Here is a 25,973-nt window from a genome sequence, read left to right on the forward strand (position 1 = left end):
ATACAAAATTACACTTGTACAAATATTTCTTCATGTGTAAACTTTAATTTAAAACATTATTTATTTTATGTATATTTGTAGCAGAGTCTACTATGTCACATATAAATTTGTTTTTGTCATATACTTTTACACCCATATAAGCATAAAGAGTCATCAGTGCAAGACCATCATCATCATCATTATTTACTTACTGAATTACATATTATTTCCATATTATTATTACATCAAGTGGCCAGAAATATGTGAAAAAAAAACGTTTCTTGTTTAAATCACTACAATTTTTTATGTGGTATTTTTAAAATGTACTAATAATGATGATGGTAATGGTTAGAGGTGATTATTGTTATGTCAACTATAAAAGAAATCTCCATAACATTTGTTGGACTAACAAATTGTCAGACTGACTCTTTGGCTTGTAGTAAATTGTAAAAGCAATATGACGTCTGTCTATTTTGTAGGTGATGTATTGTTAGTTGGTCTTATTTAATTTATTTTTATTTATCATTATAGATATTATACGTTTACAATTTCTTCATATCAAATAACAATTAATTAACAAAGAAGAAGACTTTGACGTATGCAAGTTGTCTAGGGCGTAATATATAACGTCATTACCAATATTACTTTTTTTATATTTTGCAATTTGTTAGAGAATTTGATATTTTCAACATTATATAATTTAATTTTGCTTAAAGTTTGTGGTCATTTTTAAAGCTGAACAAATTTCATGAGATAAATTGAAATTAATTTTTAAAAAGGTGTTAATTTCATGAGATATTGTCGTTTTGAAAGCAAAAAAGACTAAGTGCAGTTTTATTGCAAATATTTTTCTTCAGAAAAAACAATTTTTACATCAATGTCCCATTTACCTAAAAATATACTGTCTTGTCCTGACAGCCTTCTATAGAACAGTGTCTTATCCAGACAGTTTTCTATAGAACAGTGTCTTATCCAGACAGTTTTCTATAGGACAGTGTCTTGTCAATACAGTTCTCTTTAGAACAGTGTCTTCTCAAGACAGTTTTCTTTAGAACAGTGTCTTCTCAAGACAGTTTTCTTTAGAACAGTGTCTTCTCAAGACAGTTTTCTTTAGAACAGTGTCTTCTCAAGACAGTTTTCTTTAGAAAAGTGTCTTGTCGAGTCAGTTTTTTTAGAAAAGTGTCTTGTCGAGACACTTCTAAATAAAACTGTCTTGTGAAGACTGTTTTCTTTAAAAAGTGTCTTGTGAAGACAGTTTTCTTAAAAAAGTATCTTGTCTAGACGGTTTTCTATAGAACCATATCTTGTCCAATTTTCTATAGAACAGCGTATTGCCAAATAATTTTCTACAGAACAGTGTCTTGTCGACATAGTTTTCTTTAGAAAAGTGTCTTGTCGAGACAGTTTTCTTTAGAAAAATCTTTTCTATAGAACGGTGTCTAGTCCAGACAGTTTTCTATAGAACAGTATCTTCTCAAGTTAGTTTTCTTTAGAACAGTTTATTGTCAAGACAGTTTTTTTCAGAACAATGTCTTGTCAAGGCGGTTTACTTTAAAACAGTGTCTAGTCAAGACAGTATTCTTTAGAACAGCGTCTTGTCAAGACAGTTTTCTATAGAATAATGTATTGTCCAGACAGTTTTCTATAGAGCAGTGTCCTGTCAGGAGAGTTTTCTTTAGAACAGATACTTATCAACACAGTTTTCTTAAAGTCAGTGTCTTGTTAAGAATGTTTTCTATAGAACAGTGTATTCTCAAGACAGTTTTCTTTAGAACAATATGTTGTCAAGTTTTCTTTAAACGGACGGTTTTATATAGAACCATGTCTTGTCCAGTCAGTTTTTTATAGAACAGTGTCTTGTCGAGACAGTTTGTTTTAGAAAAGTGTCTTATCGTGACAGTTTTTTGTAGAAAAGTATCTTGATGAGACTGTATTCTTTAGTAAAGTGTCTTGTGGAGACAGTTTTATTTAGAAAAGTGGCTTGACGAGACAATTTTCTTTAGAAGTGTCTTCTCGAGGCAGCTTTCTTTCGAAAAGTGTCTTGTCGAGACAGTTTTCTTTAGAAAAGTGTCTTGCCGAGGCAGTTTTCTTTAGAAAAGTATCGTGTCGAGGCAGTTTTCTTTACAAAACTGTCTTGTCGAGAAAGTTTTCTTCAGAAAAGTTTCTTGTTGAAAAGTGTCTTGTCGAGACAGTTTTCTTTAAAAAAATTTCTCAAAAAATTTAAAGTTAAAAAACAAATTTAATTTAATTTTTCTAAAAATTTTAAATTTCTTAAAAATATAATTTTTTTTTAAATTAAAATTTCCAATAAAAATTAAAATTTTCATTACAAATTAAAAATTTTCCCTAAAAATTCAAAATTCACAAAAATTTAAAATTTTACAACAAATAAAAAATTTTTATTAAAAATTCATATTTTCACCAAAAAAAAAAAAAAACTTGTAGGTATAAAAGTTGTTTATAAATGATGAACAAATAAAAGTTCAGTGCTTACTTGCCTCTCTCAACTAAGTACTCCTGGCTTAACATTGTCATCATTATAATAATCTTAACATAACCCTGTTATTACTTAACATTAGAATAGAATTAAAAATAGAAAGAGAACTTCTTACACAGATACTTCTCACATAAAATAATGTTATGTTATAAGGTAGCGTGGCCGAGCGGTCTAAGGCGCTGGTTTAAGGCACCAGTCTCCTCGGAGGCGTGGGTTCGAATCCCACCGCTGCCAAGTGAGATTTTTTTTTAATTTATTTTTATTTTATTAAAACTATCTATAACCATATTTAATTGAATTATCTATTGCAAAAGCAACAAAGAAAGGTATTGAGGAGAAGTTATAAGGAATTAATATGTATAATATTGGTATTAAAAGTAGAAATGATTCATATGTAAACAAAAGTATATAGTAGATTATTAGTATAAACTTGAAATAAGTGCATAATAATATATTTTATATAAATACATACAAAATACTAACTAAATTTGTTTATTTATTTACCTTATATGATAATAAGATGGTTATTTTCGAAATAAGTTTTATAAATACCCAGAATAATAACAAAAAAATTTTAGCTATGAGAAGCTACAAAATCTGAGAATTTTATATTTATATATACAATGAAAGTATATTCATATAAATATAGATGTTGCAACAATTGTAAATAAAATCGTTTATATGTTACAACTATATGTATACAAAACGTGCTAAATTGACGTCACTTGTAGCATATTCTTTAAGAGTTGTAGTTGTATAATAAAAAAATATACAAAAAAATAATTTATTTTCTTTTGGTTTTTTTGTAGCTGTAAGAATAAACACAAAAACTTTGACCTCTATTTGAAAAAATAAAAGAAAAATAATAACAAAAAAAAGAAATGTTCACATATTCAGAGAAGGGTACTTGTTTATTTTTTTCTTCCAGAATAAGGGCACGTTTTTTAGACATATAGTGCTGGTTAAACATGTTACTAAGTATTACAATTGTCTTATGAACAACAAAGTGTGTTGAAATATATATCAAAAGAAAAAATTCTATACAAAATATTTTTCTCAGTATTCAGTGTAAGAGAATGCGTCAGAGGCAAAATGGAATTGTAGAAACAATAATTCAATTTTTAAGTAAAAAACTAAAAAAATTAACGATAATTGTTTTAATTTCTAAACAATGGAGAGCTTTCTATAGGGAAATGTCTGGATTAGACACTTTTCTAAAGAAAACTCTCTTTACAAGACAATTTCCTTAAGAAAACTCTCTTTACAACACACTTTTCTTAAGAAAATTGGTTTAAAAACATTTCTTTTTAAAGAAAACTGTCTTCACAATACACTTTTCTAAAGAAAATTGTCTTTTCAAAACACTTCTAAAAAAGACACTTTTCTAAAGAAACGATTCTCAACAAAACACTTTTCTAAAGAAAACTGCCTTAACATGACACTGTTCTAAAGAAAATTGACTTAACAAGACACTTTTAAAGAAAACTGTGGAGTCTGATCTATAGTGTAGTTTATAGTCTAGTCTATAGTCTATATTCTAGTCTATAGTCTATATTCTAGTCTATAGTCTATATTCTAGTATATAGTGTATATTCTAGTCTGTGGAGTCCGATCTATAGTCAAGTCTATAGTCTAGTCTATAGTCTAGTCTATAGTCAAGTCTATAGTCTAGTCTATAGTCAAGTCTATAGTCTAGTCTATAGTCAAGTCTATAGTCTAGTCTATAGTCAAGTCTATAGTCTAGTCTATAGTCAAGTCTATAGTCTAGTCTATAGTCTAGTCTATAGTCTAGTCTATAGTCAAGTCTATAGTCTAGTCTATAGTCTAGTCTATAGTCAAGTCTATAGTCTAGTCTATAGTCTAGTCTATAGTCTAGTCTATAGTCTAGTCTATAGTCAAGTCTATAGTCTAGTCTATAGTCTAGTCTATTGTATAGTCTATTCTATAGTATAATCTAGTCTATAGTATAGTCTAGTCTATAGTATAGTCCTAGTCTATAGTATAGTCTAGTCTATAGTATAGTCTAGTCCTATAGTATAGTCTAGTCTATAATATAGTCTAGTCCTATAGTCCTAGTCTATAGTATAGTATAGTCTATAGTCTAGTCTATAGTCTAGTCTATAGTCTAGTCTATAGTCTAGTCTATAGTATAGTATAGTCCTATAGTCTAGTCTATAGTCTAGTCTATAGTCTAGTCTATAGTCTAGTCTATAGTCTAGTCTATAGTCTAGTCTATAGTCTAGTCTATAGTCTAGTCTATAGTCTAGTCTATAGTCTAGTCTATAGTCTAGTCTATAAGTCCTAGTCTATAGTCTAGTCTATAGTCTAGTCTATTAGTCTTGTCTATAGTCCTAGTCTAGTCTATAGTCTATAGTCTAGTCTATAGTCTAGTCTACAGTCTAGTCTATAGTCTAGTCTATAGTCTAGTCTATAGTCTAGTCTATAGTCTAGTCTATAGTCTAGTCTACAGTCTAGTCTATAGTCTAGTTTATAGTCTAGTATATAGTCTAGTCTATAGTCTAGTCTATAGTCTAGTCTATAGTCTAGTCTATAGTCTAGTCTATAGTCTAGTCTATAGTCTAGTCTATAGTCTAGTCTATAGTCTAGTCTATAGTCTAGTCTATAGTCTAGTCTATAGTCTAGTCTATAGTCTAGTCTATAGTCTAGTCTATAGTCTAGTCTAGTCTATAGTCTAGTCTAGTCTATAGTCTAGTCTAGTCTATAGTCTAGTCTAGTCTATAGTCTAGTCTATAGTCTAGTCTATAGTATAGTCTAGTCTATAGTCTAGTCTATAGTCTAGTCTATAGTCCTAGTCTATAGTCTAGTCTATAGTCTAGTCTATAGTCTAGTCTATAGTCTAGTCTACAGTCTAGTCTATAATCTAGTCTATAGTCTAGTCTATAGTCTAGTCTATAGTCTAGTCTATAGTCTAGTCTATAGTCTAGTCTATAGTCTAGTCTATAGTCTAGTCTATAGTCTAGTCTATAGTCTAGTCTATAGTCTGGTCTATAGTCTAGTCTATAGTCTAGTCTAGTCTATAGTCTAGTCTATAGTCTAGTCTAGTCTATAGTCTAGTCTATAGTCTAGTCTATAGTCTAGTCTATAGTCTAGTCTATAGTCTAGTCTATAGTCTAGTCTATAGTCTAGTCTATAGTCTAGTCTATAGTCTAGTCTATAGTCTAGTCTATAGTCTAGTCTATAGTCTAGTCTATAGTCTGGTCTGGTCTATAGTCTGGTCTATAGTCTACACTATAGTCTAGTCTATAGTCTAGTCTATAGTCTAGTCTATAGTGTAGTCTATAGTGTAGTCTATTGTGTAGTCTATAGTCAAGTATAGTCTAGTCTATAATAAAGTTTATATCAAAATTCTATTCTAAAGAAAATTCTGAAGAGAATAAATTTGTCAAAGAAAAACTCATCACAATGTTTCGTTTGTTTAAAAATTCAAAAATTTTGTATTACTTATCAAAATTAAAATTCTTTTGTTTACTACTTCCCACATAAACTTTTACTACCTTCTTACAAATTTATCCATAAACGTTCCTATTAACCAAATTTTGAAATTTATTTCAGGTTAACCAAAAGAATATTTAAATAGCCAACCATTTAAATTTAGAATTTCATGTTTATTTCAAGTGCGTGAAGAAAATTTTTAAAATAAAACAAAACATTCTTTAAGAACTAAACATTCTAAAGTATTTAATAGGTATCAATTCAGCTCAGCATGTGTAAATAGTATTAGTAGAGAGAAGTAACAGCAACAACGTGTTTTGAATTTTTGCATTTAAGTCTATTGTTTTGATTATTTTTTTTGTGTTATTTTTAATTTATTAAAAACAAAAACACTTAACAAAGCTATAAATGAATTTTAGCTTGGCATGTGGTGTTAAAATGGCCTGGAATTTATAGAAAAAACTAGACAAAGAAATTGTAAAACTAAATGATTTTGAAAAGAAATGAATAACAAAATAGAAATAAAAAAAATAAAACATCATGTAAACAAAAAGAAATTGTAGGTTATTTTCAAAATTTGCAAAATTACTAAATCAAACAAAAACATTAGCTCTCAATAATGTTTATGAAATAAAAATATTGACCTGTTTTTGGACGAAAAAACACAAATTTTTGAATCGTTTAAATTAGAAATAGAAAAAAACTCTAAAACAAAACCAGTTTTTTGTTTTTCATTAAAATATTTTAAACAAAAAGCAATGTCATCAATATATTATTAACAAATTTCAATCATTAAATAGCTCCATACAAACAAAAATCATGTAGCAATACTTCCGTCATAATTTATGTATTAAATTTCATTGCTACATTTTAAATTGAAATTTTTGATTTTTTTATAGATAATTGTGGTATTTTAAACCTAAAACTACAGTCACGTGTGAAAAAGTTAGATTTATGAATGACTGCATTTCTTTTTTTTTAATATTTAATTAAAATATTTTTAATATTTTATTATATAAGTTGGGGTTTTTGCTTTAATTTACAGGAAATTCCAATCGGTTTTTATGGGATTTTTTCCAAATTGCGTGTAAAATTTTTTTGTTGGAAAATTTTTGTAAAATGAGAAAAATTGTTAATTGTATGTTTAGCCAGGTAGCAACAAAAAAGTCAATGGAGTTAATGTTTTGATTTTGAATTGTAATTTAAATACATTTTTTTTACAAAATTTTGCTTTAAACAGAGAAAATTTTCATGGTTAATTTACGAGCAGTTTAAACAATAGCTGAGGGGAAAAATAAAATGCAAATATTCGTGAGAAATGTACATTTTTAATTACAAATTATTTTTGAATTATGCGTTTGAAGAGATAAAAAAGTAGGGTGCTACGTTTTTGAGCTCTTCAGAGCAAAGAAAACTTAGTGGAATAGAAAACTTTGTGAAAGGGACACAGATCTAAACATAATTGTCGTGACAAGACACAGTTCTATAGCAAACTGTTCACAAAAAAGCTTTACTAAAGAAAATATTCTGTACAAGATACTTTACCAAAGAAAACTGTTTCTACAAGACACTTTTTTAAAGAAAATTTTTACACCAGATTCTTTTCTATAGAAAACTGTCTTCATAAGACAATTTTTGAAAGAAAACTGTCCTCTCATGTTACTTTTCTAAAGAAAACTGTTTTACGAGACATTATTCTAATGAAAACTGTCTGCACAAGAGATTTTTCTAAAGAAAATGTTCATTACAAGAAACTTTTCTAAAGAAAACTGCCTTCACAAGAAACTTTTCAAAAGACACTTTTCTAAAGAAAACTGTCTTCACAAGACACTTCTCTTAAGAAAACTGTTTTCACAAAACACTTTTCTAAAGAAAACTGCCTTCACAACACACTTTTCTAAAGAAAACTGTTTTCACAAAATACTTTTCTAGAGAAAACTGTCTTCCCAAGACTCTTTCCTAAAGAAAATTGTCTTGACAAGACACTTTTCTAAGGAAAACTGTCTTCATAAGACACTTTTCTAAGGAAAACTGTCTTCATAAGACACTTTTCTAAAGAAAACTGTCTTCACAAGACACTTTTGTAAAGAAGACTATCTTCACAAGACACTTTTGTAAAGAAAACTATCTTCACAACACAATTTTTTTTTAAGAGAACTTTCTTCTGAACAAAACAGACACTTTTTTAAAGAAAACTGCTTCTATAAGACAATTTTCTAAAGAAAACTGTCTTTATAAGACATTTTTCTAACGAAATCTGTCAACAAAATCCACTTAACTAAAGAAAACTTTCGACACAAGACACTTTACTAAAGAAAACTTCTTCGCAAGAGACTTTTCTAAAGAAAACACACGATATCTGTCTAAATAAAACCCTTTTCTAAAGAAAACTGTCTTTAAAGGATACTAATCTAAAGAAAACTGTCTTCGAGAAAGATTATTATAAAGTCTCTGCCAAAGAAAATTAGCTTGCGAAGGTAAACTTTCACAGACAGCAACAATCCGAGGACAATTTATAAAGGAAATAATTTTCCGGAGGCAAATTTTCTTAAAGAATTGTATATAAAACACATAAGAAAAGTTATTTTTGCCAAGAAAGCTCTCCGGGCAAAACTTTTCTCTATTCTTTACAACAAAAGTTCATCTAATTATTTAAAAAAATAACCTTAACTGCAAAAGAATTTCTCATCTAATAATACACCTTCCAGTAATGACTAATTAGCTGTAACAAATACAATTTTCTGACTCACCTTAATACGCGGGTCCAGCTCGCTGTCTTCAGCCGACATTTTGGCAAATAATTTTTAATTGTAGACTTTCCAAATTAATCAAAACAGAGCCAATAATATAAACAAAAAAACACTACACGGCAGCTGTAAAAACTTTTCCCCCTTAAAAACAAAATAGCAAACCATACAATGGTTGTTGGTGCTGTCGCAGCTTGGTACTTAATATTTTTTTATATTTGGAGAAGAGCTTCAGCCCGTTAGATATCTATATATTTTTGCTATTTTGTTTTGTTATTTGTACAAACACTGTGTTGTTGGAGGGGGGACAAAGGCGTCCATTCATTGAGACAGGAAAATTTTAAACAAAAACACACACACTCGCTTTAACACACTACACAACAAATTTATTTTATCATTTATCTTGATTTTTTTGCACTATTTGGTATTTAAACACTTTTTCACTAAAAAAATAGCAATAATTAAAGTAAATCTAAAGATTATTTGTTTAATTATGACATTTATTTGCTTATTTCGTTGTTATATTTTTTCCTTTTATTACACTGTATGGTACTTTATATTTTTTGCAAAATTGCTTATTATAAATGATTTTATCTCATAATTATATAATTTCTTCTTGTATTTTTTTATTAAATATAATTTATTTGTGGTTTTAACTTTACTTGGAAGCTTGTATTTATGGATTTTCTTGTAGCTTTATTAAAATAAATAAATTTTTTCTTCAATTACACGATTGGGTTTTTCTTAATAATTTAATGCGTTTGAGGGAAAAAACGCTACAGCGCTGCTCGAATCACGAACAACAACTAATGTCAAATGTGTAATCGGTTTTGTTAAGTAGTTGGTGTTTTTTACTTATTCGCAGTGGAAAATAATCGGTAGTCAAATGTCATGAGATATTAAGGTTGCCAGAGTGGGTTTTTTTTTTTTTTTTGGGTTATATTTCAAGCGATTTTGTTGAGGAATTTCCCAAGTAATTATTTAAATTATAAACAAATTGTTTAAAAATATTTTTATTTCTATAAGAATAATTGCAAAAATATAATATTTTATAAAATTTTAACTAAATTTCATTTTCTTTCCAAAAAATTACTATAAATTATATATTTTTTGAAATATTTTATATTTTTCATGCAATTTTTAAAAAAATATTTCTTAAATTTTCTATTTTTGTAAAATTTTGTATTTTTTGGAATATTTTTCGCCAAATTTTAAGACAAATTTTACATAATTTTTTGTTTATAAAAATTTTATAAAACTAAATGGGAATTTTTCGATAAATTTTCTATTATGAAAATCTTCGATTTTTTCATAGAAAATGTTTCACCTAATCTTTTCTTAAATAGCATTTTCTTTTTTTAAAGTAAATTTTGATAAATTTTTATTTTTATAGAAAAATTTCGATACATTTTTATTTTTATAGAAAAATTTCGATATTTTTTTTTTTTTTATAGAAAAATTTCGATAAACTTTCTTTATTATGAAATCTTTTTAATAAGTTTTCATTTTTATAGAAAATTATAGATTTTTTTTATAAAAATTTTATACAAAATGTTCAACAATTTTTTTTTATAGAAAATTTTCGTAAAATTTTCTTTTTTTATAAAATTTTTTTATAATTTCCTTTTTTATTGAAAATTTTCTTTTTTTTATAGAAAATTGTCCATGTATTCTTTTTTATATAGAAAATTTTCCATAAATTTTCTTTTTAATAGAAAATTTTCGTTGAATTTTTGTTTTTATAGAAATTTTTTGATAAATTTTCGTTATATATAGAAAATTTTCGATAACTTTTCTTTTTTATAGAACATTTTTGTTAAATTTTCTTTTTTATAGAAAATTTTAGTTAAATTTTCTTTTTTATAGAAAATTTTCGTTAAATTTTCTTTTTTATAGAAAATTTTCGTTAAATTTTATTATTTATAGAAAATCTTCGTTAACTTTTATTTTGTATAATAATTCTTCGTTCAATTTTACTTTTTATAGAAAATTTTCAATAAATTTTCTTTTTTTATAGAAATTTTTCAATAAATTTTCTTTTTTTATAGATAAATGTTTTCTTTTTATAAAAAATTTTCGATAAATTTTCTTTTTTGTACAAATTTTTAAAGAAGTTTTCCTTTTTTAAGAAAATTTTGTATAAACTTTATTTTTTAAAGAACATTTTTAATAAATTTCAAAAGAAACCCGTTAATCGTAGATTCCTTTCTAAAGAAAATTGTCTAGCGGAGACTCATTCCTTACGAAAACCTATCACTGATGTCTCTTGTCTAAAGAAAACTGTCTGAAACTGAAAAAATCGTTAAAATATGCTTTTGTTTCATTTTAATAATGATAGAAACACTGGCATCACTGTTGAAAATGTCAAGAGTTAAAAACAATTTGCAGCCTGTTAAACAACAACAAACAACTGTCAGTAAACATATTTGCCAAGGGTTTAGGTCTTTGCTAATATAAACAGAAATCTAGCCAAGTTTACTACCACTAACTACACTTGGAGGTTAAAAATTCTACTAAATAGTGGGAGTATTGTTGAAATTGAAAAAAGATGTGTTAATTCTAAACAGTTAAACCAAATTTATTAAAATTTGTCAAAAATAGAAAGAAGATTTAGGCAAATAAGATTATTACCAAGAAATTAGATTTCTTTTAATATTAGTTGTTGTTATTTTGTTATTTTTGTTATTTTTTAATAAAACTCTTAGAATTTTTTTTAATATTATTAATATTTTATTTATTTTTGTATATAAATTTTAATTAAATGGAATAACACTTACATAATCATTTTTATTATTATTATTACTATTTGTTTTTAATCAAGTTTCTTTTCATTTTTTACTTATCAGAACTTTTGTTTTGATTTAAATATTAAAAAAAAATCAAAAATCAATTTTTAAAATAACTTAAAACTAAACATGCACTTAAATACATAAAATAAACACAAAAAAACTTATACAAAACGAAAAATAAAAATAAAATTTTAAAATTCTAAAAAACAAAAAGGGAAATTATAAATTAAAAATGGGAATATATTCAAGACTTGGCCAAGAACTAAACAAAATACATATAATTACATAAAATCAATTTAAAATCATTAAAAAACAAGCCTATGTTGTTATAAAATACAATATAAAAAGCTTATTTATAAAACATATAAAATATAATAAATCAAAATTATTTTTTTTAATAAAATAAACTTTATTTTATTTAAAACAAATAGTTTTTTGTTCTATTCGAAATATCTAGCTTTAAAGTTCAGTTGTTGTTGTTGTTGTTTTAACATTTATTACTTTTTTATTTACTGTCTTTTTTTTATAAAGATTTTGTTACTTTAAGTGTTTAATATATAAATAATTTGCAATTATTTTTATATTATTTTATGCTAATTATATAAATGTTTATTTAAATATTTTTTTATTATTACTTTTTTGTTATTTTTTATGTAAGTATAAATGTGCTAGAAAGTCTACAATTTTTTTATAATATATATATTACCTTAACACATTTTATGTTTGTTTTTTTTTTCTTCATAATTTATTTAAAGTTTTAAAGATAAATCCCTCAAAATTTATTTTTTTTATAGTATTTTTTTATAATAAATTATATTAATTATTATTATTTTTTGTTATGTTAACATGTTTGTTTTTTTATTTGAAAACGTACAAAAAGTATACTTTTAAAAAGCTTTCCTTTTTATATGATTAAATTTTAAATTTTTTTATATTTATTTTTAAGTTTTTGTTGATTTTTTTTCTTCTATTTTATTTAATAATAATGTTTATTTTTTTAAGTTTTATTAAGAAGTTCAAATTGGAAAAAGGCCTTCATTCCTCCAGTGTATATTTTTTATAACTCGTTTGGTTTTATACTTTTTTTTATTAATTTTTCAAATAAATTTAAATAAACAGGAGTTTTTTATATAAAATAAAGAAAACAAAACTAATTTATTAATGAATTTATAATGATTTTAATATCCAAACATTTTTATAAAAAATGTTTTAAAAAATGGTCTATAGTTTAGTCCACAGTCTAGAAATGAACTAGAACAGAGCAAAACTGAAATAGAACTTGAACTGAACTAGAACAGAACTAGAACAGAACTAGAACAGAACAAAATCAGAACTAGAACAAAACTGGAACAGAACTAGAACAGAACTAGAACAGAACTAGAACAGAACTAGAATAGAACTAGAACAGAACTAGAACAGAACTAGAACAGAACTAGAACAGAACTAGAACAGAACGAACAGAACTAGAACAGAACTAGAACAGAACTAGAACAGAACTAGAACAGAACTAGAACAGAACTTGAACAGAACTAGAACAGAACTAGAACAGAACTAGAACAGAACTAGAACAGAACTAGAACAGAACTAGAACAGAACTAGAACAGAACTAGAACAGAACTAGAACAGAACTAGAACAGAACTAGAACAGAACTAGAACAGAACTAGAACAGAACTAGAACAGAACTAGAACAGAACTAGAACAGAACTAGAACAGAACTAGAACAGAACTAGAACAGAACTAGAACAGAACTAGAACAGAACTAGAACAGAACTAGAACAGAACTAGAAAAGAACTAGAACAGAACTAGAACAGAACTAGAACAGAACTAGAACAGAACTAGAACAGAACTAGAACAGAACTAGAACTGAACTAGAACAGAACTAGAACAGAACTAGAACAGAACTAGAACAGAACTAGAACAGAACTAGAACAGAACTAGAACAGAACTAGAACAGAACTAGAACAGAACTAGAACAGAACTAGAACAGAACTAGAACAGAACTAGAACAGAACTAGAACAGAACTAGAACAGAACTAGAACAGAACTAGAACAGAACTAGAACAGAACTAGACAGAACTAGAACAGAACTAGAACAGAACTAGAACAGAACTAGAACAGAACAGAACTAGAACAGAACTAGAACAGAACTAGAACAGAACTAGAACAGAACTAGAACAGAACTAGAACAGAACTAGAACAGAACTAGAACAGAACTAGAACAGAACTAGAACAGAACTAGAACAGAACTAGAACAGAACTAGAACAGAACTAGAACAGAACTAGAACAGAACTAGAACAGAACTAGAACAGAACTAGAACAGAACTAGAACAGAACTAGAACAGAACTAGAACAGAACTAGAAACAGAACTAGAACAGAACTAGAACAGAACTAGAACAGAACTAGAACAGAACTAGAACAGAACTAGAACAGGACTAGAACAGAACTAGAACAGAACTAGAACTGAACTAGAACTGAACTAGAACTGAACTAGACTGAACTAGAACTGAACTAGAACTGAACTAGAACTGAACTAGAACTGAACTAGAATAAAATTAGAACTGAACTAGCACTGCACTAGAACTAGAAGTGAACTAGAACCGGACAATTTAGTCTATAGTCTGAACTATAGTCTAGTATGTTGTCTATAGTTTAGTCAATAGTCTGGGCAATAGTTTAGTTGATAGAATGAAATATTGTAGGGACTATAGTTAAGTCTATAGTCTGGACTATAGTTTAATATATTCTGAATAAAAGTCTAGTATGGAATAACTGTAGTCTTGACTATAGATTAGTTTATAGTCTCGACCATAGTTTTGCCCATAGTCTCGACTATGGTTAAGTCTATGTTAAGTCTATATCTATAGTTAAGTCTATAGTCTCGACTGTAGTTTAGTCTATAGCATCGAATATAGTTACGACTATAATTTCGACTATAGTTTAGTATATGATCTCAAGTAATCACCCTAATTAAAAAAAGAAAAGGAATGTTATTATGTATTAGCTGCCTGCTTTTGAGGAGGGAATGTTTCAAAAAATTTTTAAATATTCTTAAATTTCACAATTGAAAATCAACTCCTGTTTATTTAAACTCATTATCATGTTAAGTTTTAAACTCTATAATTATGTATTGTATATATATTTTTTTTGTTATATAAAAAATTCTATACTAAATACTTAGTCATATATGTATATATTTATATGTATAATAAACATTTAATTACAAATCATGTTAAAAAGTAATAATAAAAAAAAAAAACATTAAAAAAATAAAATACCCAAAATAAACATAAAAACTATTAACAAATAAAAAAACATAAAATCCTGATGCAGTATATCAAATAGAAATTTCAATATGAAAATATTTTTAAATTAAAATTTATCTCTGAGTTACTGCAACAAAAGGTTAATCTAAGGATGTTATTTTGTTTAATCTAAAGTGGAAAACAAAAACAAAATATATGTTTGTATATAGGGCTAACCACACTTACATTATTACAATAACTAAACTATATATATTTATATATATAATCTACATACATATGTATATACTTATGTACTGTTAGTATTAAAGTTAATAAGTTATTTACTAATATTCCTCATTGTTTTTTTTTTTTGTTTAATATATATTTCGGTTCGGTTTATTTTCTTAAACAAGTTGCCTAAAGAAAGTTTTGTTAGAGAGAAAGAGAGTGACAGAAAGATAGAGAGGAAGTTAGTTTATAGAGTGGGTTTTTTTTAGTGTAGCACCTGTTTTGTTGCAATGATTTCATACATTTTGATTCTCACTTGTTATCATATGTTTCCCTTACATTTAGCTTAAAAAAAAGAACTGTTTTACTAAACAACTACTTACGGTCCATTTATTCACTGTCTATATTTAAACCTACTCGTTTCTCTTCCTCTAACATGGCATCTAATTCATCGGTGAGATTTGCCAACATATTACCAATATCATTGAGCACATTTACCGAAACCTTTTGACCGGCACCAGCAGCTACGGCACCCACCACATTAACACCAGCGGCCGCCGTGTTAGACGTTATGGCACTTGTTTCAATAGGATTAGAATCGACGGAGGCGACAATGGCGGCGGCAGAATTATCATCAGTACCTAGACCAGCCAATGACGGGGCACTGTCAGCATTAACGGGAGGATATTGTAAAGTAGGTGATCTTAGTAAAGATAAACCAGCACTACCACCACTAGCGGTTGAACCAATACTTTCACTACGTATTAGGGAGGCATCATGTAGTGAGGAGGATGATTTAAGGGAATGAAATGAATGGGCAATATTGGCTATAGTGTTTGTCGATGATGAGGACGATGAGGAAGAGGAGGAATGTAAATGGCTGCTGCCGGTTGTACCTTGAGATCCAGTGGCACCACCACCTCCACCGGTTAATTCTTGGCGATTAAGTAAACGTTGTTTGATCGTACCGGTATTTTCATTGGCAAATGGTATGGTATCAATCGAATCAATGCTGGAATTGGACTAGAAAGAGATGGAGAGAGAAAAATTAATTTTTTATATAAATTCTAGACCGTAGAAAATATACGACTTGACTACAGTTCAATGTTAGGAATATTGTCGGGATTAAAGTATACAGTAATGACATCTCGTGTCATTTCAGTTTTAGTTCAGTTCTAGTTCAGTTCTAGTTCAGTTCTAGTTTAGTTCTACTTTAGTTCTAGTTCAGTTCTAGTTCAGTTCTAGTTCAGTTCTAGTTCAGTTCTCGTTCAGTTCTAGTTCTAGTTCTAGTTCAGTTCTAGTTCAGTTCTAGTTCAGTTCCAGTTCAGTTCTAGTTCAGTTCTAGTTCAGTTCTAGTTCAGTTCTAGTTCAGTTCTAGTTCAGTTCTAGTTCAGTTCTAGTTCAGTTCTAGTTCAGTTCTAGTTCAGTTCTAGTTCAGTTCTAGTTCAGTCTAGTTCAGTTCTAGTTCAGTTCTAGTTCAGTTCTAGTTCAGTTCTAGTTCAGTTCTAGTTCAGTTCTAGTTCAGTTCTAGTTCAGTTCTAGTTCAGAGTTCTAGTTCAGTTCTAGATTACAGTTCTAGTTCAGTTCTAGTTCAGTTCTAGTTCAGTTCTAGTTCAGTTCTAGTTCAGTTCTAGTTCAGTTCTAGTAGTTCTAGTTCTAGTTCAGTTCTAGTTCTAGTTCAGTTCTAGTTCATTCTAGTTCAGTTCTAGTTCAGTTCCAGTTCAGTTCCAGTTCAGTTCTATTCAGTTCTAGTTCAGTTCTAGTTCAGTTCTAGTTCATTTCTAGTTCAGTTCTAGTCAGTTCTAGTTCAGTTCTAGTTCAGTTCTAGTTCAGTTCTAGTTCAGTTCTAGTTCAGTTCTAGTTCAGTTCTAGTTCAGTTCTAGTTCAGTTCTAGTTCAGTTCTAGTTCAGTTTTCAGTTCAGTTCTAGTTCAGTTCTAGTTCAGTTCTAGTTCAGTCTAGTTCAGTTCTAGTTCAGTTCTAGTTCAGTTCTAGTTCAGTTCTAGCTCAGTTCTAGTTCAGTTCTAGTTCAGTTCTAGTTCAGTTCTAGTTCAGTTCTAGTTCAGTTCTAGTTCAGTTCTAGTTCAGTTCTAGTTCAGTCCAAGTTCAGTTCTAGTTCAGTTCTAGTTCTAGTTCAGTTCTAGTTCTAGTTCTAGTTCAGTTCTAGTTCAGTTTTAGTTCAGTTCTAGTTCAGTTCTAGTTCAGTTCTAGTTCAGTTCTAGTTCAGTTCTAGTTCAGTTCTAGTCCAAGTTCAGTTCTAGTTCTAGTTCAGTTCTAGTTCAGTTCTAGTTCAGTTCTAGTTCAGTTCTAGTTCAGTTCTAGTTCAGTTCTAGTTCAGTTCTAGTTCAGTTCTAGTTCAGTTCTAGTTCAGTTCTAGTTCAGTTCTAGTTCAGTTCTAGTTCAGTTCTAGTTCAGTTCTAGTTCAGTTCTAGTTCAGTTCTAGTTCAGTTCTAGTTCAGTTCTAGTTCAGTTCTAGTTCAGTTCTAGTTCAGTTCTAGTTCAGTTCTAGTTCAGTTCTAGTTCAGTAGTTCAGTTCTAGTTCAGTTCTAGTTCAGTTCTAGTTCAGTTCTAGTTCAGTTCTAGTTCAGTTCTAGTTCAGTTCTAGTTCAGTTCTAGTTCAGTTCTAGTTCAGTTCTAGTTCAGTTCTAGTTCAGTTCTAGTTCAGTTCTAGTTCAGTTCTAGTTCAGTTCTAGTCAGTCTAGTCAGTTCTAGTTCTAGTTCAGTTCTAGTTCAGTTCTAGTTTCAGTTCAGGTTCAGTTCTAGTTCTAGTTCAGTTCTAGTTCAGTTCTAGTTCAGTTCTAGTTCAGTTCTAGTTCAGTTCAGTTCTAGTTCTAGTTCAGTTCTAGTTCAGTTCTAGTTCAGTTCTAGTTCAGTTCTAGTTCAGTTCTAGTTCAGTTCTAGTTCAGTTCTAGTTCAGTTCTAGTTCAGTTCTAGTTCAGTTCTAGTTCTAGTTCAGTTCTAGTTCAGTTCTAGTTCAGTTCTAGTTCAGTTCTAGTTCAGTTCTAGTTCAGTTCTAGTTCAGTTCTAGTTCAGTTCTAGTTCAGTTCTAGTTCAGTTCTAGTTCAGTTCTAGTTCAGTTCTAGTTCAGTTCTAGTTCAGTTCTAGTTCAGTTCTAGTTCAGTTCTAGTTCAGTTCTAGTTCAGTTCTAGTTCAGTTCTAGTTCAGTTCTAGTTCAGTTCTAGTTCAGTTCTAGTTCAGTTCTAGTTCAGTTCTAGTTCAGTTCTAGTTCAGTTCTAGTTCAGTTCTAGTTCAGTTCTAGTTCAGTTCTAGTTCAGTTCTAGTTCAGTTCTAGTTCAGTTCTAGTTCAGTTCTAGTTCAGTTCTAGTTCAGTTCTAGTTCAGTTCTAGTTCAGTTCTAGTTCAGTTCTAGTTCAGTTCTAGTTCAGTTCTAGTTCAGTTCTAGTTAGTTCTAGTTTAGTTCTAGTTTAGTTCTAGTTTAGTTCTAGTTTAGTTCTAGTTTAGTTCTAGTTCAGTTATAGTCTGTAGTTTAGTCTATAATTAAGACTAGAGTCTAGTCTGGACCATACAGGCCCATCACAAAATTGAATTCCTCACCTTATTGTCATGAAATTTCTCACAATGAATTTCGGCGGTGGTTTGCTGTATGGTGGCATAGTTGGCATAGATGGGTTGGGAAGCTTGTTGTTGCAAATAAGCAGCATGTGGGTGCATTGAAGGACCAACACCCGGACCCATACCCCCACCAGCACCATAATACATATTGGAACCCATACCATGAGCAGCAACCGAAGAAGGATTCATTTGCGAACCATCCTGACTTAAAGTTCGTGAATTACGTATACTGCAATGGCGTCGCGGTGGTTCGGGAGCAATTTTTTTCGCCGTCATAGGGCTACCAGTTAAATAGGGCTATAAAAATACAAAAATGGTTAAAAATTATGAAGACAAATTTAAAAATTAAACCTAAGCTAACTAACATTAGTTAAACTGGAACTATCTAAAACATTGCCAGCACCTACATTTGAGGATACGCCAGCATTAGCACCAGGTGGCACATTAGCTGTAGTAGGAGGACCTAAACCACCAGCATGACAGACATATTCTGCAGCGGCGGCAGCATTCATATAATGATGATGCTCCAAAGGTGGCATGGTGTTTAAAACAGCCCTTTGCAAGATGCCACGCTGTTGGCGTGGCAAAGTGCCACCGCCTTCCTCATACATGAGTTCACGGGCGGCAGCATCATTGGTGGGTGTTATATCACCATCATCGTAAGAACGACGCCAGTTCTGATAGCATGTTAAATAGATTTATTTTATATAATTAAATGATTTATTTCTAATTATATTTCTAAATATTTATGTGTAAAGAGTAATTAATAACTTACCATAGTGGCGGGATTGCTTAACATACGTTGTGCCGCACCTGGGGGCAAATTACCGGCACCACCGGCCATTAGAGCGGCCTGTTGTAGATGCTGCTGTTGCTGCAAGGCCTGTTGATGCTGTTGCAATTGTGAGGGATGGGCAAAATGACCATAATCTGTTGTGGTATAATGACTAAAAGTCAAATGGCTGCGTGTGCTGTTATCATGGATATCCTCTAATGATTCCAAACTTTTGCCTCGAGGTTGACGTACCTGTTGGGGGGATATAGAAGATTAATTATTAGCTTCTTCTAGTAAAATTGAGAATAATTGAGCTGGTTGGTTATATTAATAAATAGTTTTCAGTTAAAAATGTCCCATCCTTGATCTATTTTTAGTCAAAATATCATGCCGATAAGGGAATTTTTAACTGAAAAGTATGTTTGTTTAATGTTAAAACAAAAAATATAAAAATTTTGTTAAAAACACAAAGAAACTGAAGGCGGGATTTGATTAACTTCAAAAAAGTTTTTTAAATTTAAGATTTCAATCATAAAAACTAAATAATTCTTTCCAAATAATTACTCAATTCAGATTAGTTTTATAAATATTGAAATTTTATGGATTCTATATTGTTTCTTTCTAAATGATCTTTTCTATTCTATTCTATTGTAAGCATTCATTATTTCACTCATTACCTTAATTAAAACAACATCATTGCCATTACAACATTCATGATTACTACCAGTGCAGTAGTAAGCATCGGTAGTGGGTGATGTATTGGCATAAATTTTCGAATCATCCCATGATACACGTGTAGTGGGTAAATAAGTAGGGGTGGGAGGCAACTGTTGCCAGGGTTTGGTATAAATCTAAATTAAGAAAAATAAAATAAATAAAATCAAAAAAATTAAGATACAAAATTAAAAATAACAAAATAATAATAGAAAGTAAAAATTAAAAAAAAAAAAATTGTATAAAACAATATTTTTTGTCTTCAAATTAAGAAAAAAGTGTTAGGTTTGTGTTTAAAAATTGTTAATATTTCTATATTCAAAAGATTAGATTGTAGTCCAAACAATAGACTAAGAATTAGTCAAGACAATAGACTAGACTATCGAATAGTCTAAAGTCTGGAATATTCGTTTCAGTTCTAGTTCAGTTCTAGTTCAGTTCTAGTTCTAGTTCTAGTTCAGTTCTAGTTCAGTTCTAGTTCAGTTCTAGTTCAGTTCTAGTTCAATTCTAGTTCAGTTCTAGTTCAGTTCTAGTTCAGTTCTAGTTCAGTTCTAGTTCAGTTCTAGTTCACTTCTAGTTCAATTCTAGTTCAATTCTAGTTCAGTTCTAGTTCAGTTCTAGTTCAGTTCTAGTTCAGTTCTAGTTCAGTTCTAGTTCAGTTCTAGTTCAGTTCTAGTTCAGTTCTAGTTCAGTTCTAGTTCAGTTCTAGTTCAGTTCTAGTTCAGTTCTAGTTCAGTTCTAGTTCAGTTCTAGTTCAGTTCTAGTTCAGTTCTAGTTCAGTTCTAGTTCAGTTCTAGTTCAGTTCTAGTTCAGTTCTAGTTCAGTTCTAGTTCAGTTCTAGTTCAGTTCTAGTTCAGTTCTAGTTCAGTTCTAGTTCAGTTCTAGTTCAGTTCTAGTTCAGTTCTATTTCAGTTCTAGTTCAATTCTAGTTCAGTTCTATTTCAGTTCTAGTTCGGTTCTAGTTCAGTTCTAGTTCAGTTCTAGTTCAGTTCTAGTTCAGTTCTAGTTCAGTTCTAGTTCAGTTCTAGTTCAGTTCTAGTTCAGTTCTAGTTCAGTTCTAGTTCAATTCTAGTTCAGTTCTAGTTCAGTTCTAGTTCAGTTCTAGTTCAGTTCTAGTTCAGTTCTAGTTCAGTTCTAGTTCAGTTCTAGTTCAGTTCTAGTTCAGTTCTAGTTCAGTTCCAGTTCAGTTCTAGTTCAGTTCTAGTTCAGTTCTAGTTCAGTTCTAGTTCAGTTCTAGTTCAGTTCTAGTTCAGTTCTAGTTCTAGTTCAGTTCTAGTTCAGTTCTAGTTCAGTTCTAGTTCAGTTCTAGTTCAGTTCTAGTTTAGTTCTAGTTCAGTTCTAGTTCAGTTCTAGTTCAGTTCTAGTTCAGTTTTAGTTCAGTTCTAGTTCAGTTCTAGTTCAGTTCTAGTTCAGCTCTAGTTCAGCTCTAGTTCAGTTCTAGTACAGTTCTAGTCCAGTTCTAGTTCAGTTCTAGTTCAGTTCTAGTTCAGTTCTAGTTCAGTTCTAGTTCAGTTCTAGTTCAGTTCTAGTTCAGTTCTAGTTCAGTTCTAGTTCAGTTCTAGTTCAGTTTTAGTTCAGTTCTAGTTCAGTTCTAGTTCAGTTCTAGTTCAGTACTAGTTCGGTTCTAGTCCAGTTCTAGTCCAGTTCTAGTTCAGTTCTAGTTCAGTTCTAGTTCAATTCTGCCAGTTTTCAGTTCAGTTTCAGTCTATATTCTAGTCTATAGTCTAGTCGAAAGTCTAGCCTACAGTCTAGTCTATACGAAAGTCTAGTCTATATACGATTTATTCATTCAACAATCATTACCTGTTGATTGTAGGGATTTGAACCACCGGGATTCCATTTTCCGCTAATAATGTCTTTGACACGTTTTATGGCCAGCAGAATTTTCTTTTGATGTCCCAACTTAACAATACCAATATCTTCGAGATCTTCCCAAGTTACTTGGGTAACATCGCGTACTGTTTTATAATTTTGATCCAATAAAGGTTGTATGTACTCCTCCAAACGTAAAAGTTGTAGCCATTCTTCAATGGAACCCTGGAATTAAAAAAAGAAATACAAAATATAATAAATGCATATTCCTTTTAGAAATTAAATAAAAACGCTAACTTTAAATCATGGTATTTTTGTTTTCAAATGGCATCACTGTCAACCAGCCATTAAAATATACAGTAAAGTGTTTTTTTTTATGCTCGAGTGATGCCAAATAATTGTTTTTATTATTTTAAACATTCTTTTGCAGAACCCTTTAATAATAATTATGACTAAAATTAAAAACAACTTTAAAATGATTTACTTCATAATTGTTCCAATAATGTCAGTAAATTGTCTGCGGTTTATAACAGTCGCTATTTATTACACTCGTTTTCATAATATTAAACCAAAATATAAAAATTATTTCTGACATTTTGTCTCACCATCATTTTTATGATTAGATAGATATTAAAAAATGTATATATAGCTCTTTACTAACTTAACATTTGTTGGTGTTGTTAAATGTCTTTATTTTTGGTAAAAAAAATTATCAGATTTAAAACATTTGTGAATTGTTGATAGTAAGTAAGAGTATCAACAAATTGTATACTTAATAGTTTTTGTTTTTTACTTATTATTTGTTTGCAAGTAAGTTTTTTAGTTTGGTTGGAATTGTTGGGTTTGCTTTTTTTATTCAATTGCAAAAGCCATTGAACCAATTTAATAATTTTATTATGATTACATTTCAATCGCTGTTTTATTGTTTATATTTTTGAGATTTCAATTGAACTAGTTCAGGGACAATTTCAATCACAATTTATTAATGATTTCTTTTAAATGTTTGTTTAATAATCAAAACATAATTCTTTTCTGTTAAATTGAATAATAGTATTAATATAAAATATGTTAAATGCATTAATTTGATCAATAAATTTTAAAACAATCGATAAATTGCTTTATTTACGTCTTCCTTCTAATGCTACAAGTCAAAATAAAGTAAAAAGTCCAAATTTTCCAACGCTGGAATACTTAGTGCAGTAATACCAAAAGTTTTTTCTTACTAATTTGCTATTTGTAAACAAAATAGCGGTAATTTGAAAAATATGTGTCTGCGTATATATTGGACATGTTTATGTAATTCACCGAGGAATGATAGTCTATTCTATAGTCTAGACTATAGTCTAATCTAGTCTATATTCTAGTCTATAGTCTAGTCTAGTCTATAGCCTAGTCTATAGCCTAGTCTATAGTCTAGTCTATAGTCTTGTCTATAGTCTAGCCTATAGTATAGCCTATAGTCTAGTCTATAATATTGTCAATAGTCTTGTCTATAGTCTATTCTATAGTCTAGTCTATAGTCTAGTCTATAGTCTAGTCTATAGTCTAGTCTATAGTCTAGTCTAGTCTAGTCTATAGTCTAGTCTATAGTCTAGTCTATAGTCTAGTCTATAGTCTAGTCTATAGTCTAGTCTATAGTCTAGTCTATAGTCTAGTCTATAGTCTAGTCTATAGTCTAGTCTATAGTCTAGTCTATAGTCTAGTCTATAGTCTAGTCTATAGTCTAGTCTATAATCTAGTCTATAGTCTAGTCTAGTCTATAGTCTAGTCTATAGTCTAGTCTATAATCTAGTCTATAGTCTAGTCTAGTCTATAGTCTAGTCTAGTCTATAGTCTAGTCTATAGTCTAGTCTATAGTCTAGTCTATAGTCTAGTCTAGTCTATAGTCTAGTCTATAGTCTAGTCTATAGTCTAGTCTAGTCTATAGTCTAGTCTATAGTCTAGTCTAGTCTATAGTCTAGTCTAGTCTATAGTCTAGTCTATAGTCTAGTCTATAGTCTAGTCTAGTCTATAGTCTAGTCTATAGTCTAGTCTATAGTCTAGTCTATAGTCTAGTCTATAGTCTAGTCTATAGTCTAGTCTATAGTCTAGTCTATAGTCTAGTCTATAGTCTAGTCTATAGTCTAGTCTATAGTCTAGTCTATAGTCTAGTCTATAGTCTAGTCTATAGTCTAGTCTATAGTCTAGTCTATAGTCTAGTCTATAGTCTAGTCTATAGTCTAGTCTATAGTCTAGTCTATAGTCTAGTCTATAGTCTAGTCTATAGTCTAGTCTATAGTATTGTCAATAGTCTTGTCTATAGTCTTGTCAATAGTCTAGTCTATAGTGTAGTCTATAGTCTAGTCTATAGTCTAGTCTATAGTCTAGTCTATAGTCTAGTCTATAGTCTAGTCTATAGTCTAGTCTATAGTCTAGTCTAGTCTATAGTCTAGTCTATAGTCTAGTCTATAGTCTAGTCTATAGCCTAGTCTATAGTCTAGTCTATAGTCTAGTCTATAGTCTAGTCTATAGTCTAGTCTATAGTCTAGTCTATAGTCTAGTCTATAGTCTAGTCTATAGTCTAGTCTATAGTCTAGTCTATAGTCTAGTCTATAGTCTAGTCTGTAGTCTAGTCTATAGTCTAGTCTATAGTCTAGTCTATAGTCTAGTCTATAGTCTAGTCTATAGTATAGTCTATAGTCTAGTCTATAGTCTAGTCTATAGTCTAGTCTATAGTCTAGTCTATAGTCTAGTCTATAGTCTAGTCTATAGTCTAGTCTATAGTCTAGTCTATAGTCTAGTCTATAGTATAGTCTATAGTATAGTCTATAGTCTAGTCTATAGTCTAGTCTATAGTCTAGTCTATAGTCTAGTCTATAGTCTAGTCTATAGTCTAGTCTATAGTCTAGTCTATAGTCTAGTCTATAGTCTAGTCTATAGTCTAGTCTATAGTCTAGTCTATAGTCTAGTCTATAGTCTAGTCTATAGTCTAGTCTATAGTCTAGTCTATAGTCTAGTCTATAGTCTAGTCTATAGTCTAGTCTATAGTCTAGTCTATAGTCTAGTCTATAGTCTAGTCTATAGTCTAGTCTATAGTCTAGTCTATAGTCTAGTCTATAGTCTAGTCTATAGTCTAGTCTATAGTCTAGTCTATAGTCTAGTCTATAGTCTAGTCTATAGTCTAGTCTATAGTCTAGTCTTATAGTCTAGTCTATAGTCTAGTCTATAGTCTAGTCTATAGTCTAGTCTATAGTCTAGTCTATAGTCTAGTCTATAGTCTAGTCTATAGTCTAGTCTATAGTCTAGTCTATAGTCTAGTCTATAGTCTAGTCTATAGTCTAGTCTATAGTCTAGTCTATAGTCTAGTCTATAGTCTAGTCTATAGTCTAGTCTATAGTCTAGTCTATAGTCTAGTCTATAGTCTAGTCTATAGTCTAGTCTATAGTCTAGTCTATAGTCTAGTCTATAGTCTAGTCTATAGTCTAGTCTATAGTCTAGTCTATAGTATTGTCAATAGTCTTGTCTATAGTCTATTCTATAGTCTTGTCAATAGTCTAGTCTATAGTCTAGTCTATAGTCTAGTCTATAATCTAGTCTATAATCTAGTCTATAGTCTAGTCTATGGTCTAGTCTATAGTCTAGTCTATAGTCTAGTCTATAGTCTAGTCTATAGTCTAGTCTATAGTCTAGTCTATAGTCTAGTCTATAGTCTAGTCTATAGTCTAGTCTATAGTCTAGTCTATAGTCTAGTCTAGTCTATAGTCTAGTCTATAGTCTAGTCTAGTCTATAGTCTAGTCTATAGTCTAGTCTATAGTCTAGTCTATAGTCTAGTCTATAGTCTAGTCTATAGTCTAGTCTATAGTCTAGTCTATAGTCTAGTCTATAGTCTAGTCTATAGTCTAGTCTATAGTCTAGTCTATAGTCTAGTCTATAGTCTAGTCTATAGTCTAGTTTATAGTCTAGTCTATAGTCTAGTTTATAGTCTAGTCTATATTCTAGTCTATAGTCTAGTCTATAGCCTAGTCTATATTTCTTTTACTAATGCTTCAAATCAAAATAAAGTAAAAATATACTAAATTTTCCAACGCTGCGATACTTAACATAGAGATGCCAATAGGATTTCCTACTAATTTGCTATTTGTAAACAAAATAGCGGTAATTAGTAAAATGTATGCCTGCGTAT

The 25,973-nt window shown here is 29.5% G+C and overlaps 1 protein-coding gene and 1 non-coding gene across 11 annotated transcripts in view; one reads left to right on the plus strand and one right to left on the minus strand.

Annotated features, from left to right (window-relative positions):
* Positions 1 to 2,628: 2,628 nt before the first annotated feature.
* Positions 2,629 to 2,710, plus strand: Trnal-aag. The gene has a single exon. It is a non-coding gene; the product is annotated as a tRNA-Leu (tRNA).
* Positions 2,711 to 14,934: 12,224 nt separating this feature from the next.
* LOC119609669 (caskin-1) overlaps positions 14,935 to 25,973 on the minus strand; it is a 79,932-nt gene continuing 68,893 nt past the window's right edge. For 4 of the 10 annotated variants that reach the window (XM_037964534.1, XM_037964535.1, XM_037964533.1 and 1 more), the window contains 6 exons: positions 21,802 to 22,035; positions 19,962 to 20,135; positions 19,285 to 19,536; positions 18,875 to 19,186; positions 18,492 to 18,806; positions 14,935 to 15,962 (listed from right to left, as the gene is read on the minus strand). In XM_037964534.1, the coding sequence (XP_037820462.1) occupies positions 15,330 to 15,962; positions 18,492 to 18,806; positions 18,875 to 19,186; positions 19,285 to 19,536; positions 19,962 to 20,135; positions 21,802 to 22,035 (1,920 nt within the window). In that variant the 3' untranslated portion in view covers positions 14,935 to 15,329. The remainder of the gene's footprint in view (positions 15,963 to 18,491; positions 18,807 to 18,874; positions 19,187 to 19,284; positions 19,537 to 19,961; positions 20,136 to 21,801; positions 22,036 to 25,973) is intronic. The other 6 variants (XM_037964537.1, XM_037964538.1, XM_037964539.1 and 3 more) reach the window with 4 other exon arrangements.

The sequence above is a fragment of the Lucilia sericata genome, unplaced genomic scaffold, assembly GCF_015586225.1.
Source record: "Lucilia sericata isolate MDLA Ls3-8-SP2 unplaced genomic scaffold, ASM1558622v1 Contig001033F_arrow, whole genome shotgun sequence".
NCBI lineage: Eukaryota > Metazoa > Arthropoda > Insecta > Diptera > Calliphoridae > Lucilia > Lucilia sericata.